The sequence below is a fragment of the Lolium rigidum genome, chromosome 7 (genome assembly GCF_022539505.1).
Source record: "Lolium rigidum isolate FL_2022 chromosome 7, APGP_CSIRO_Lrig_0.1, whole genome shotgun sequence".
Lineage (NCBI taxonomy): Eukaryota > Viridiplantae > Streptophyta > Magnoliopsida > Poales > Poaceae > Lolium > Lolium rigidum.
This window is the reverse complement of record NC_061514.1, coordinates 293606040-293619719: the sequence shown is the minus strand read 5'-3', so window position 1 is coordinate 293619719 and position 13680 is coordinate 293606040. Positions and strand designations below refer to the sequence as shown.

General features: G+C 49.0%; 1 protein-coding gene and 1 long non-coding RNA gene across 2 annotated transcripts; both read right to left on the bottom strand.

Annotated features, from left to right (window-relative positions):
- Positions 1 to 201: 201 nt before the first annotated feature.
- On the bottom strand, positions 202 to 559 carry LOC124673916. Its single transcript, XR_006992864.1, has 2 exons — positions 458 to 559; positions 202 to 334 (listed from the first exon to the last, which is right to left on the bottom strand). It is a non-coding gene; the product is annotated as an uncharacterized LOC124673916 (long non-coding RNA).
- A 6556-nt stretch (positions 560 to 7115) lies between these two features.
- LOC124677747 (ricin B-like lectin R40G2) lies at positions 7116 to 13241 on the bottom strand. The gene is made up of 6 exons (XM_047213709.1): positions 13089 to 13241; positions 12554 to 12988; positions 8927 to 9028; positions 8700 to 8822; positions 7423 to 7651; positions 7116 to 7313 (listed from the first exon to the last, which is right to left on the bottom strand). Coding segments are annotated over exons 1-6 (1008 nt in total). The 5' UTR covers positions 13206 to 13241; the 3' UTR covers positions 7116 to 7311.
- Positions 13242 to 13680: the final 439 nt, after the last annotated feature.

Below are 13680 nucleotides of genomic sequence, written 5' to 3'. Positions count from 1 at the left end.
GGCAGACATATATTCTACATCTTTTGTCGCTTGGTGCAAACAGAGGCAACAAATTCAATAAATAAGTTTTAATTAGTATCTCCTGTAGCCTTAATTAGTACTATAGAATCTCTAGAGTACAACAAAATTTCAATAAATAATCCTTAATTAGTATCTTCTGTAGCCATTCATCATTTAACAAAAGAACACCGAACAAGCAGAGACAACAAATTCTTAATTTTTTCTGTAGATAAGACGAAGACCTAATCAGATTTGTTCTCCAAAACAAGCATGACAAATGACTGTGGCTGCCTCCTAGTTCTTCCCCGCCAGGATTTCCTTCCTCTTGCTTCATCTTCGATATCCCAAAGAACAAAAGGAAGCAAAGTGAATTAAAGGAAGAAGAGACCTGATTTATGTTTACACCTAAAAGGAATCCAGAAGAACTGAAGGTTAATCGGGCAGATACGGTACTTACATGCAAAAGAGCGAACTCACGGCTGATCTCTGGATTCGTTTCACACTTTCAATCGACGAAAGAAATCCAGACATCGAGGTTGTCGCACGGCCGGGACGCGAGCAGCGGCCAGCGTTGAGGACGTCGCGCGACCGGGACACAGCTACATCTCGCAGCCGGCGTCGAGGTCGACGCGCGGCCAGGACGCGAGCAGCCGGCGGCGCGGAGGTCGCCGGGCGGCCAGGACGCGAGCTGCATCTCGCAGTCGCCGGGTGACGAGCAACTGCCGGCGTCGAGGTCGTAGCGCGGCCCGGCGGCCGGGACGCGAGCAGCCGGCGGCGCCGAGGTCGTCGGGCGGTCGGGGTGCGAGCTACATCTCGCAGCTGCCGGCGTTGAGGGCGTCGCGCGGCCGGGCCGCGAGCAGCTGGCGGCGTCGAGGACATCGTGATGCAGCCGGTGGCGCCGGCACGGTCGGCTCGACGAAGGGTGGCGCGGAGGATCTCGAGGCAGGGAGGGCCACCATGGTTGTTTCTTCGGAGGGCGGCACAGAGCAGCTCAGTCAGTCGAGGTAGAAGGGGCCGTGGCTGGTGCGGCAGAGGCGTGGCTGGCGCGACATCGGCCTTCAACGGATAAGATGGATGTGGCTAGTGGTCTAGTGGAGAAGATGTGCAAGTAGAGTAGTATTCGGTGGGACTGCAGGCGAAGGAGAGAGAAAAGGCACACATGCTGTCGGTCGGAGCATGTTTACATCTCACGGACAAATATAACGCTGTTAGACACGTGTCTATCTCTGAGCACGTGCTCACGTACCCATGTGAACACCAAGCTTCATTCATAAGGATGTATACTAGATACAACCAAGAGTTTTTCTAGTCCGTGGAACACTAGATAGGTATACAAACTTCAACTGGATGAAGTAAGTATCACGGAGTTGGAATCTTCACCGGATGAAACAATCAAAGAGTTTTGATTTCATCAGAAATGATGAAGATGCTTGCATTTGCAAGAAATTAAGTGCGAGCGCTGAGACATAGTTATAGTATTATATGTGGATGAGATATCATTGATTATAAATGATGTAATTATGTACGTGATGTGATTAAAATGTTTCATTGTGAATTAGCTTCAATGAAAGAATATTGACTAAAACATATTTAGCGTCAAGATCTATGAAGATAGATTGAATCGCATAATAAGTTTAAGTCAAAGTACATAGAATAAAAAATTTAAATAGTTCAATACGAAAACATTAAGAAGGTGTTCTTTTCCATGTGAAGGTTTAACAAGACTTGAGTGCATTTGACACTCAATGAGTAAAAACACATGAGTGATTTTAGATCGTGAATAATATGTACACAATCAGATATCATGTGCTCTAAAGAGTTAGGAGCAAATATCAGAATGATCTATGCGATGATCATTGGACAACAGTAAGAATATCCTTGAGTACTTTGGTAGAGCCAAGGATATATAGTTTTGTATGAGGTAATGACAAACAAATCTATGTAAGGCGTTGCACCGATATTAGTTTGGTCGCATATAAAAATAAATTTCAATCTCAATTAGGCTAAGTGTTCATTAAAAGGTAGCACAATGAGCTAGAAGAAGTCTATGCTAGATTTAGATGAGTTCTAAATATTGTGACGGATTCTACAATTGTCATTGTTTTAAAAATGACCGAGAGTGTTTGAGTCGAGGAGTTCTTTGAGAACTTGGTGTAGTTCCGATAGTGTCAGAACTTTGAAGCTATATTGTGTGTGACAATATTAGTGACATATTTTAGACCGCGGAATTAAGGTTCCTCCAGAAGACTAAACATATACGATTAATGCCGACTCATTTAGAAAATGAGTGATGCGTGGAGACGCAAATGAATTACAAAATACATATGTTTCTGAGCGTGCCAGATTCGTTGACTGAAACCTCTCCCGTGAGCAAAACATGATAAGCACCAGAAAGCCAAGGTGTTATATCTTTACAAATGTAAACTAGATTGTTGACTCTAGTGCAAGTGGGAGACTGTTGGAGATATGCCCGAGAGGCAATAATTAATAAAGTAGTTATTGTTATATCTTAGTGTTCATGATAAATGTTTACACCCCATGCTATAATTGTATTAAACGGAAACATTAATACATGTGTGTTGTGTAAACAATCAGAGTTCCTAGTAAGCCTCTCGTTTAACTAGCTTGTTGATTAATAGATGATCATGGTTTCCTGATCATGAACATTGGATGTTATTAATAACAAGATCATATCATTAGGTGAATGCTGTGATGGACACACACCCATAGTAAGCATAGCATAAGATCAAGTCATTAAGTTCAACTTGCTATAAGCTTTAGATACATAGTAACCTAGTCCTTCGACCATGAGATCATGTAAATCACTTACACCGGATGGGTACTTTGATTACATCAAATGCCACTACGTAAATGAGTGGTTATAAAGATGGGATTGAGTATTCCGAAAATATGAGTTGAGGCATATGGATCAAGAGTGGGATTTGTCCATCCTGATGACGGATAGATATACTCTGGGCCCTCTCGGTGGAATATCGTCTAATTAGCTTGCAAGCATGTGACAAGGTCACAAGAGATGACATACCACAATATGAGTAAAGAGTGCTTGTAGATAACGAGGTTGAACTAGGTATGGAGATACAGATGATCAAACCTCGGACAAGTAAAGTATCGCGTGAAAAAGGGAATCGATATCGTATGTTAATGGTTCAATCGATCACTGAGTTATCGCTGAATGTGTGGGAGCCATTATGGATCTCCAGGTCCCGCTATTGGTTATTGATCGGAGAGGAGTCTCAATCATATCCGCGTAGTTCACGAACCGTAGGGTGACGCGCTTAAGGTTCGATGTTGTGTAGTAGCTTAGGAATATGAGATGGAGACCGAATGTTTTTCGGAGTCTCGGATGGGATCCAGGACATCACGAGGAGTTCCGGAACTGGAGAATAAGATTCATATAAGGGCGTGGGGGGCCACCCCAATCGACCCTCCCCCTATATAAAGAGGGGAGGAGGCAGGGGCGCATCACCCCTTCATACCCTAACCCTGGCCGCCCCCTCTCTCCTCCACCACAATCCTGCTCCGGCTTATGTGAAGCCCTGCAGGTTTTCTCCTCCACCACCACCACCACGCCGTCGTGCTGCTGGGATTCCGAGGAGATCTACCACACCTCCGCTGGCCGCTGGAACGGGGAGAGGATGGACTTCATCGACACCGTACGTGCGATCGAGTACGGAAGTGCTGCCGGATTGCAGCACCGGAACGATCGTCTACATCAACCACGAGATCTGATCTCGTTAAGGCTTGGGATCTACGAGGGTTAGTTCTCATCTATCTCGTTGCTCCGATCTCATGGATTAGATCTTGGCTTTTCCATAGATTGAATCTTGGATTTATTCGTCTTTGCGATAGAATTTTTTTGTTTTCCATGCATCGAACCCATCACTAGAGCTTAATTTCATGGCTGAGGAGCTAGATTATGTACTCATGAGCATGAAGCAGGACTCGACCCCGGGCCCTGATGGCCTGCCAGTCCTCTTCTTTAAGAGGTTCTAGGGAACACTAAGAGGATCTATCCTTCATATGCTCAATGACTTCGCCCTGGGATGGATGGACATCGCCCGCCTCAACTTTGGGATCATCATACTTATCCCCAAAGTAAAAGGGGCGGACAGTATCAGACAATTCAGGCCTACTACACTCATTAACATGATCTTTAAATTTGTTGTGAAGGCCTACGCGATAGCTCCCATTTCACATAGGACGATAGATCGTTGTCAATCGGCCTTTATCAAGGGTAGATGCCTACATTAGGGAGCGCTTGCCTTATACGAGATTGTCCATGAGCTACACTTTAGGAAGCAAAAGGGTTTGCTCCTGAAGTTGGACTTCGAGAAGGCGTATGATAGGGTTAATTGGGACTTTCTTTGGGAGATACTTCTGTGTAAGGGTTTCTCCGTGATGATGGTCCACGTGCTCATGCATCTTGTAAAGGGTGGCCAGACATCATTAATGTTAACGGAGAAATAGGGAATTTCTTCCGTAACGCGTGATGAGTGAGGGAGGGAGACCCGCTCTCGCCGATCTTGTTTGACTTCTTGGTGGACGGACTGGTCGCCATCCTGTCTAAAGCCAGCGCCGCTGGACATGTCAAGGGGTTGGTGCTGCACCTCATACCGGGAGGGGTGATGCATCTGCAGTATGCGGATGACACAATGATCCTGCTTGAACCTACATGAGTAGGTATAGCGAATCTCAAGACTGACCCTACTCCTATGTTTTGAAAACATGTTGAGTCTAAAGATTAACATCGACAAGAGTGAGGTGGCGGTGATGGGGGTCACACTGTTCACATAGCGCCGGGTCGCCAACCTGCTCAACTGCCGACTCGGTAAGTTCGCTATCACATACTTGGGCCTCCCGATTAGTGATAAGCCGCTAAGGGTAGAGGATTGGGGATTCCTTCCAGAGCTGGTGGGGCACAGGGTTGAGCCGTGGTAGGGACGTTCTCTTCCTGGGGGCAGCGGGACGTCTCGAACTCACCAACTCGTGCATGTCAAGCCTGCATTTGTTTGCCATGAGCTTATATTTGCTTCTTGATGGCACACATAAGGCAATGGATAGACCCCGACAATGCTTCTTCTGGGAAGGAGTGGGGGATAAGAGGAAGTATCACATGGTGGATTGGGCCACGGTGTGTAAACCTCAAGAGTTGGGAGGCTTGCAGGTCCTCAACACCAAATCCATGAACATTGCTTTAATGGTGAAATGGACTGGAAGCTATACCAGGGCGCAGAGGGTCTGTAGGCAGACCTCATCAGGGCTAAGTACCTGCAGGGCAGGGACCTATACGGGGGTGAGGTCCCGACCCATGGCTGAAAATTTTGGAACGCTATACAAAAGGTTAAATGGCATTTCAAACTTGGGGGCAAACACAAGGTTCGGAATGGGAGGAGGACCTACTTCTGGATGGACTGGTGGACAAGAACTGGCCCACTGCAGGCTAGATTTCCAAGACTATTCAGCTGCTGCGAAATGTCATTCAATACCGTCTTTGGGGCTAGGGTTCCCTAGGGAGAGCCGAGGGAGTGGCGCCAACAGTTCCAACGCTAGTTTGGCCTAACGGAAGCTGTGTAGTGGGATAATCTCTGCAGGGAAGTACATGCTCTTCCCATTGAGCTGGCAGATGATGACGTGTCTTGGGCATTAGAACCCTCGGGCATATTCTCCACCAGATCAAACAATGCACGCCTAGCGCAAGGGGCGGTTACCACGTCATTCAGGAAAGTTTGGCGGACCAGAGTCCCACCAAAGATAAAGGTGTTCCTCTAGTAACTCATCCGTGGTTGGCTACCCTCGGGGGAGCAGTTGTTCAAGTGACATGGGCCTTCAAACGGCCTCTGTGCTTTATGCGGTGCCTAGGAGGAATGCAACCACATTTTCTTCACCTGTCCCACTGCAAGATTGGCGTGGGCTGGGGTGAGGGATCTTCTCTCGTTTGATTGGAACCCGGTAGGGGATGGGGAGTTCATCGTGCTCGCTCAGGGCTTCGCAAACCCATTCCGTGGGCTAGCTTGGTTTACCTTTGCGGCCCAATGTTGGACCCTTTGGAACGTGCGTAATAAGCTAGCTATAGAGGGAAAGCTGATCGTTAACCCGACTGATGTTTTCTATCAAATGTCAATACATATGCAATGTTGGAGGGTTCTAGTTAGACGGAAGGACATGGAGCTGCTGGACTTAGCGATGGGAAACGTCGGGAGACTATATGCACGGACGCGGTCTAAGCACACGTGATGGTGCTGCCTCGACATCTATCGAGTTATCTATCTATCTATCTCTTTAGTCACGGTGCCATGTGTGCGAGTCTGGCCCGCTTAGTTGATGATGTTTGGTCTATGTTTATATTTATGGTCGGAACTATGTGAGTGTGTGGGTGACGTGTGTTGTACTCGAGAAGCTATTGTTATCATGTGAGGCTTTATATATAAAGCCGGACCGGGAGGCCTTCTGTTTAAAAAAGAAGAGAAAGAATTAACTGAGCTAGAGAGAAATTTACTCTTCTGGCCACTGGACCAACTAGAAATACAGGTAGCATGAGTATTTTATAGGCTACCAAATAAACACGAAAGACGCCTCATCTCAGAAACACCGCCTGGCCGAGATGGATCGACGAAACTTATGCTTCGGGGTTATCTCAGGTGAAACAGCGACGCTGCATTGTTAATTCCTCTCTACATGGACATGGTTATATGCTTCGGCGTTAAGAATTAGGACGCTTTTGTATTACACCTGTGTTGGCCGGCATGGCTTTGCGACTTAGCTAGCATGAAGTCTCGTCAGTCTATTACCAACGTCATCGGAATATCGTCGACGTTAGGAACTACTTCCAAATAAAAATCAATCTGAATTTCTTCACATCACTTAGTCATGAGTAGCAGTTGTGACTTGATCACCACAAGTGACAGCTCGTGACCCGTTGTACCAACGACAACATCAAGAAAGGCAGGATAACAATGACTGTACAACACTGGGAAGATGGATATGCATATATGGACTGTTCATCAGAAATGAGAAGATACAACAAACTCGATGCAACTCTCTCTGTCTCACGTACACAGGGGCAAGGCCGGAGGCGACACATGTGCACAGATCTACCTAGCGAATAGTCGACCACACCCAGAAGACCAAACGCCGATATAGCCACCTCGCCGGCCGGCAGCTCATCCACATCCTGAAATAAACGATCTGGTCCCGACTCTCGAATAGAATACTGGCATCCAACGTAGCTGCAGACCTGCTGGTTTATTCTGTCTACTGAACTGTAAACGGACATGTACACAACATCACGCTCTCTGCAACAAGATGATTGCGGTCAGTGGACAAAGTTTACGGTGAAACACTGCATAAAGAACAGAAGAAGTGCATTATTAATTCAGATATAGAGATCGAGTAGGAGCTTACACCAGGGGACGATCTTCCAGCGCTGATTGTCGCCCTTGCACCACTCCCACAGCACGATCTCGGTGCCGTCGTGGACGCCGCCGTGGTCCTTGTCGCCGTGGAGGGCGTCGAAGTTGAGGTAGATGTTGTTCACCATGCGGATGCAGCGGAACCCCTTGCCCACGTCCTTGCTCTCCGTCCACAGCACCGACTCATCCAGGTACTCCGGGTTGTAAGGCACAAGCTTCACCTGCAGTCACAGACACGCCACCAAACATACGTCTTGAAACCCAGAGCAGGTGGAAAAACACAAAGCTTGTGACACGAAATGGGAAAATCGTAAACGTAGATAGGTATGTGCCAACAACTACATTGACCGATCGAGACTACCATGAAAGGAGCACACACATTAACGTCACAATTGTATAAATCTAGGTAAGATGGAATGAATTAGAAGGAGACTTGCGTCTTGCCATATCATGTTTTTAGTAACTTTTTTTGTCGTGTGCTTTTTGTTTGTATTTGTTTTGCTCCCTCTGACCCATAAGTGTCATAGAACTAAAACCATGACACTTATTATAGATCGGGAGAGTAGCATGTATTTTTTGTGCTAAACTTTAACTTGTTGTTCAACAAAAAAAAATGGGTTTCTGTTCAACTATAATCAAGGTTTAAAATAGGATGCTAAAAAAAATAGCGACGACCTCCTCCAAATGCTATGCACGCTATATCGTGCTAATAGCATGCTATATTTCAAATACCGTTTTAGAAAAACACAAGATATAGTTTAAGAATAAAGGATTTCAGTCCAAAAGTGATAGATTCATACATACATAATCACATATAAAAATAGTTCTCCAATTTTTTAGAAGTCCAACATCAATATTTCATGAGGCAGCAACATAGTATAAAATATTTATTAATAATTATCAATATTATTGATATTATCTTCCGATTCAAGAGAGGAATAATCAACAGGTTGACGTTCATCACCACAACAAATAAAAAGAAATTTCTTCTTTTTCTTAATGAGGAAAACTCAAACACTTGTACAATAGGCTATGAAAATTAGCAAGCTAACTCTATGATATTTTAGAACGATATAACATGCTATTTCGTAAATAGCATTATAGCGAGCAAAATTATTAAAATTTAGAAATGTGGACTATCAAAATATGTTATAGCACGCTATTTTAAACCTTGACTATAATCCAAGAGATATTGTTGCAAGCAAGAAAGGGGAGCAACCAGAGCACGTCATTTCTATGGAGGTTAGAATTTGTAGGGATTCAGCTTACCGGGTGGTTCTGTCCGAGAGAGTGCTTGATGGCTTCGCCGGTGACCTTGTTTACCAGTGCAAAGGCAGGGTAGCCTTCCTCGTCCTTGATGCGGGTGCTGTGCCTCATGTCCTTCACCCAGTGCTGCATTTCGTTTTCGTACATAGGAACATACGCGTAGACACCAAAGTTAAGTAAGATCACCACGGGGAACTAGCGGGTTATGATGGTTTCCATTTTGTTCTCACCTGGAATTCGTCTCTGGGGTTTGTGGGCGCGAGGCACACGGCCCCGTTCCTCACGGTGAGGCTGTAGTCCTCGCCAGCCCTGCAGAGAACGCGCACGGTGTTCTCCGACGCCAGCGAACGGTGCAGGTTGCCATACCCGTGCCCCGCGCCCGGCGGCGCGTACGCCTCGGCACCGTGCGCACCCGGCGGCGGCGGGGGCGCGTACCCTCCGCCTCCATAGGGACCCGGCGGCGGTGCGTACCCTCCACCTCCATACGCAGCAGGCGGCGGCGCGTAGGGATCCTGGCCGCCGGACGAGCCTGTTAGGATTAAGCACAACGTAGGTCCGGCGCGGTGTCGTATACGGTTTGTATACGTGTATGCGTCCGGGTAGGACTAGTGACTATGTCCTAGTCGGTTAGTTTCAGGGTTAGCTTAGCCTATAAATGTATGAGAGATCCCCTGTAATCTGTACCCAGTATCAAAGCAAGAAATAAAGAAAGAAACAACAGGTGCGATACGCACCTGTGGCAATCCAAATCGTTTTCTTGTGTTGCCTGAAGTAATACGTGCTAGCTGAAGTAGTACTAGCGTGATCAATAGAAACGATCAGCTAGCTTTAGCTGTGGTACGTGCGTCTCGCCGGATCGTCGTTCGTCGTCGCTTACGCCGGAAAGTACACGGCGTGTCGGGCCAGTTCTAACAATTGGTATCAGAGCCCGAGTTCATCGTTCGTGATCTTCTGAAAGTACAAGAAGGTCATGGCGATGGTGAAGGCAGGCGAGACATCGGCACCGGTGGTGGAGACCGTGGGGCCGGCTTTGTATCCGCGCCTCGATCGCAAGGACTACGGGCTTTGGGCCCTCAACATGGAGGTGGCCATGGAAGCTGCGGAGATCTGGGAGGCCGTTGATCCCGGCGGCGATGATTACGTCAAGGGAGGCGCGAAGTACACGAAGGATCGCAAAGCACTAACGGCGATCTATTCCGTCGTGCCGAAGGACGTGATGCAGCACCTCGTCGGAAAGAAGTCGGCGAAGGATGCGTGGGAGACGATCAAGACCTTACACCAAGGTCATGCCCGCGTGAGGGAAGCGCATCTTCAAACTTTGACGAAAAGTTATGAAGATCTCGAAGATGGAGGAAAGCGAGACGGTTGATCAGTTTGCCGCCCGTTTCGTCACCCTCATCAACGCAATCAGGGGTTATGGCGAGAGGTTGGATGAGGTCAAGAACGTCGAAGGTTCTTGCGTGCCGCACCGGGGCGGTACATGCAGATTGTTACATCGATCGAACGGTGTATTGACCTGAATACACCGACGGTTGATGATCTCGTCGGAAGATTCAAGGCCCACGACGAGAGAATCCGGCTCAGCTTCGATGACCCGGACCAGAGTGAGCACTTGATGCTCACAAAGCAGCAGTGGATGACTCTTTCGAAAGAAAAGCAAGGAGGGTCCACGAGCCGCAGCAACGGGAAGGAGAAGCAACGCCCGGCGAAAAAGTACATCGCTGAGCAGGAGGAGGAAGATGACGAAGCTCCACCGCGAAGGAAGTTTGACATAAAGAAAGTAAGGTGTCATAAATGCGGGAAGCTTGGTCACTTCAAATCTGATTGCCGAGAACCACCGAAGGAGAGGGCCTTCATGGCCCAGCAAGGAGATGATGGACCAATGATGCTGATGCTCGAGGAGTGCGGGCAGATGTATAAGGAGGAGTTAGCTCCTCCGGTGCCGGCTATGGAGATTGTGACGCTCGTGGAAGAGAAGGTTTACCTTCATGACAAGCGAGGGACGAAGACGGGTGGCAACGTCTGGTGCCTCGACACGGGCGCGAGCAATCATATGACCGGCGACAAGTCCCTATTCTCAGAATTAGATCTCTCGGTGGGAGGCACCGTTCGATTCGGTGACGGGTCAACGGTCGATATCGCAGGGCGAGGCAATGTCCTACTTGAGATGCAGTATGGCGGTCCTAAGGTACTCACTAATGTGTACTATATTCCCAAGTTAAAGAGAAATATCATCAGTCTTGGTACCCTTGCGGAGCGTGGATGCAAGATTGTGATCGAGGATGACTATCTATGGGGATATGATCGCCAAAGGAAGCTTATGATGAAGGTGGAGAGGTCGAAGAACAGACTCTACTACCTGGACTTGGATCGGGTGGATCCTATATGCGATGGATTTGTCGTGGGGAAGCAACGGAGTGCCCTGTTCCCACGTGGATCCACGTTTGTCACGCATGAAGACGGGATAGACATCCCAGCAAAAAATACAGAGAAAAGGCATGCACGTTACATGCCTCGATTATGTCAAGAGGTACTCAATTTTGCTGTAGCTAGCATCAATGAAGGTTGTACGTATACAGGACAACCAGAAGACAGCGCTACGCTTGGAAGCAATCAAGCGAGCAGCAGTGGGACGTCGGCAGAAGCAGGCGATCCAGAACACGCATGCACTCCAGGAATCTCGCCTGGATGCAGCGCTCGGTCAAGACGGCCAGAAGTAGGCGAACCAGAAGGAAGTGGCTCGTCAGGAGGAGCTCCACGTGAGGAGCTTGGGCGAAAACAATGCCCAGCAGAGAGTGCTTCACGTGAAGAAAACGTCACAGAAGCAGGAGATGGCGCTGGTGGTTCAATGCTACCAGGTAGCCCACAGGCAGGCGGACCAAGTGCAGCAGCTCCAGTCCGTCAACAAAAAGAAGCTCCAGAAAGTGAAGGGCTTTGCAGCCCAGAAAGCGGCCACGATGAGGGCAGCAGTGTTGTTGTTCTAGCCGAGCCAGAAGAGACCAATTCAGAAATTGAAAGTCGAACTAGTGCATCGCTAGAAGGAGTCAAGCCAGTTTTATGCTACATGGAGCTAGCTAGGAAGTTTAAGCAGCATAGTTTGGCTGGCTCTGGATATAGGTGCCTAGGCCAAAAGCAGCGGCCAGAATCATACGAGCTAGTTACTTTTGCTATATCTTTCGAGAAATACTTCGACAAGGTAGTAAGCAAAAGGAGAATAGAAGGAAAAACCAAGGTGACGAGCACCGATGAACAGGTGAAGACCGAAGACGCGGACAAGGATGGTAAGCGACAAGCCATGGAGAAGCCGGCGAAGGTAAAGTTGGTGACATGGAAGACACAGAGAGCGACGAAAGCAATGTCGACGATGATGACCGAAACGGTGAAAGCAATACCGAGGGTGACATCTACGCAAAGTAAGTGGCGTATTTGGGACCCTGGTCGAAGTGAAGCACACGTCGTGCTTAGGGGGGTGATTGTTAGGATTAAGCACAACGTAGGTCCGGCGCGGTGTCGTATACGGTTTGTATACGTGTATGCGTCCGGGTAGGACTAGTGACTATGTCCTAGTCGGTTAGTTTCAGGGTTAGCTTAGCCTATAAATGTATGAGAGATCCCCTGTAATCTGTACCCAGTATCAAAGCAAGAAATAAAGAAAGAAACAACAGGTGCGATACGCACCTGTGGCAATCCAAATCGTTTTCTTGTGTTGCCTGAAGTAATACGTGCTAGCTGAAGTAGTACTAGCGTGATCAATAGAAACGATCAGCTAGCTTTAGCTGTGGTACGTGCGTCTCGCCGGATCGTCGTTCGTCGTCGCTTACGCCGGAAAGTACACGGCGTGTCGGGCCAGTTCTAACAGAGCCGCCACCATACCCGTACCCTGCGCCGCCGTAGGCTGGCTGCGGCGCCGGCGGATGCGCGTAGCCGTCTCCGCCAGCGCCCCACGGCAGGATCTTCCAGCTCTGGTTGTCGCCCTTGCACCACTCCCAGAGCACGACGCCGGTGCCGTCGCGGACGCCGCCGTGGTCCTTGTCGCCGTTGAGGGCGTCGAAGTTGAGGTGGATGTTGTTGACCATGCGGATGCAGCGGAAGCCCTTGCCCACGTCGTTGCTCTCCGTCCACAGCACCGACTCGTCCAGGTAGTCGGCGTTGTAGGGAACGAGCTTCACCGGGTGGGACTGCCCGAGCGAGTGCTTGACGGCGAGCCCCGTCGCGCGGTTCACCAGCGCGAACGCCGGGTGGCCCTCCGCGTCCTTCACCCGCGTGCTGTGCCTCATGTCCTTGTACCAGTGCTGCACACACATTTATGCATGTCACTTACATGTGGTTGAAATGCAAATCAATCTGGGTAGCGACTTCAGGGTTCATATTTGGACGATATGTTGTGCGTGCCTGGTACTCGTCCCGGGGGTTGGTCGGGGCGAGGACGACGGCGTCGTGGCGGATGGTGAGGCAGTAGGCCTCGTCGGCGCGGCAGAAGATCTTGAAGGTCGGCTCGTGCTGGGCCATCGGCGCAGGAGGGTAGCCGCCACCGGCCGGCGGCGGTGCAGGGTGGTGCTGGTGGCCGTGCCCAAACATGACGACGACGGGGACAGAGTGAGTGACTGGCTGTGTGTATGAGTGTTCCTTGGGTCGGCCGGTGCGATGCGAGTATGCCACCAGCCGGCCCGGATTTTATAGGAGTGGGAAGCGTAACCTACGACGGCAGGCGCTATCTCCGTGGACACAGACCATGACATGTGTCCCGATCAAATGTCTCATCCCCTTCGTGCTCGAGCAGGGTTCATTGGTTGGCTGGAGAAGGATAGGTAAGAAGAGTTGAACGCGGCCTCCGATATGACCGAGGAAGGTAGTGCCGGAGCCGGCCACCTGCGGCGTTGTTAAACGCACGACTCTAATGACTAAAGACACTGTGTTTTGTCATCCGCATCGACGTATCCGCGCTTCCGCAGCCATGGGATGGGGCCATCTATCGATTTGGTGA

What these genes read in the sequence shown, in the direction of transcription:
- LOC124677747 (XM_047213709.1), bottom strand. Translation starts at nt 13,205, where the DNA reads ATGGCCCAGCACGAGCCGACCTTCAAGATCTTCTGCCGCGCCGACGAG. An exon ending in ACCCCCGGGACGAGTACCAG is followed by an intron (nt 12,989 to 13,088) that starts GCACGCACAACA and finishes ATGTGTGTGCAG; the next exon opens with CACTGGTACAAGGACATGAG. An exon ending in CTCTCGGACAGAACCACCCG is followed by an intron (nt 7,652 to 8,699) that starts GTAAGCTGAATC and finishes CTGTGACTGCAG; the next exon opens with GTGAAGCTTGTGCCTTACAA.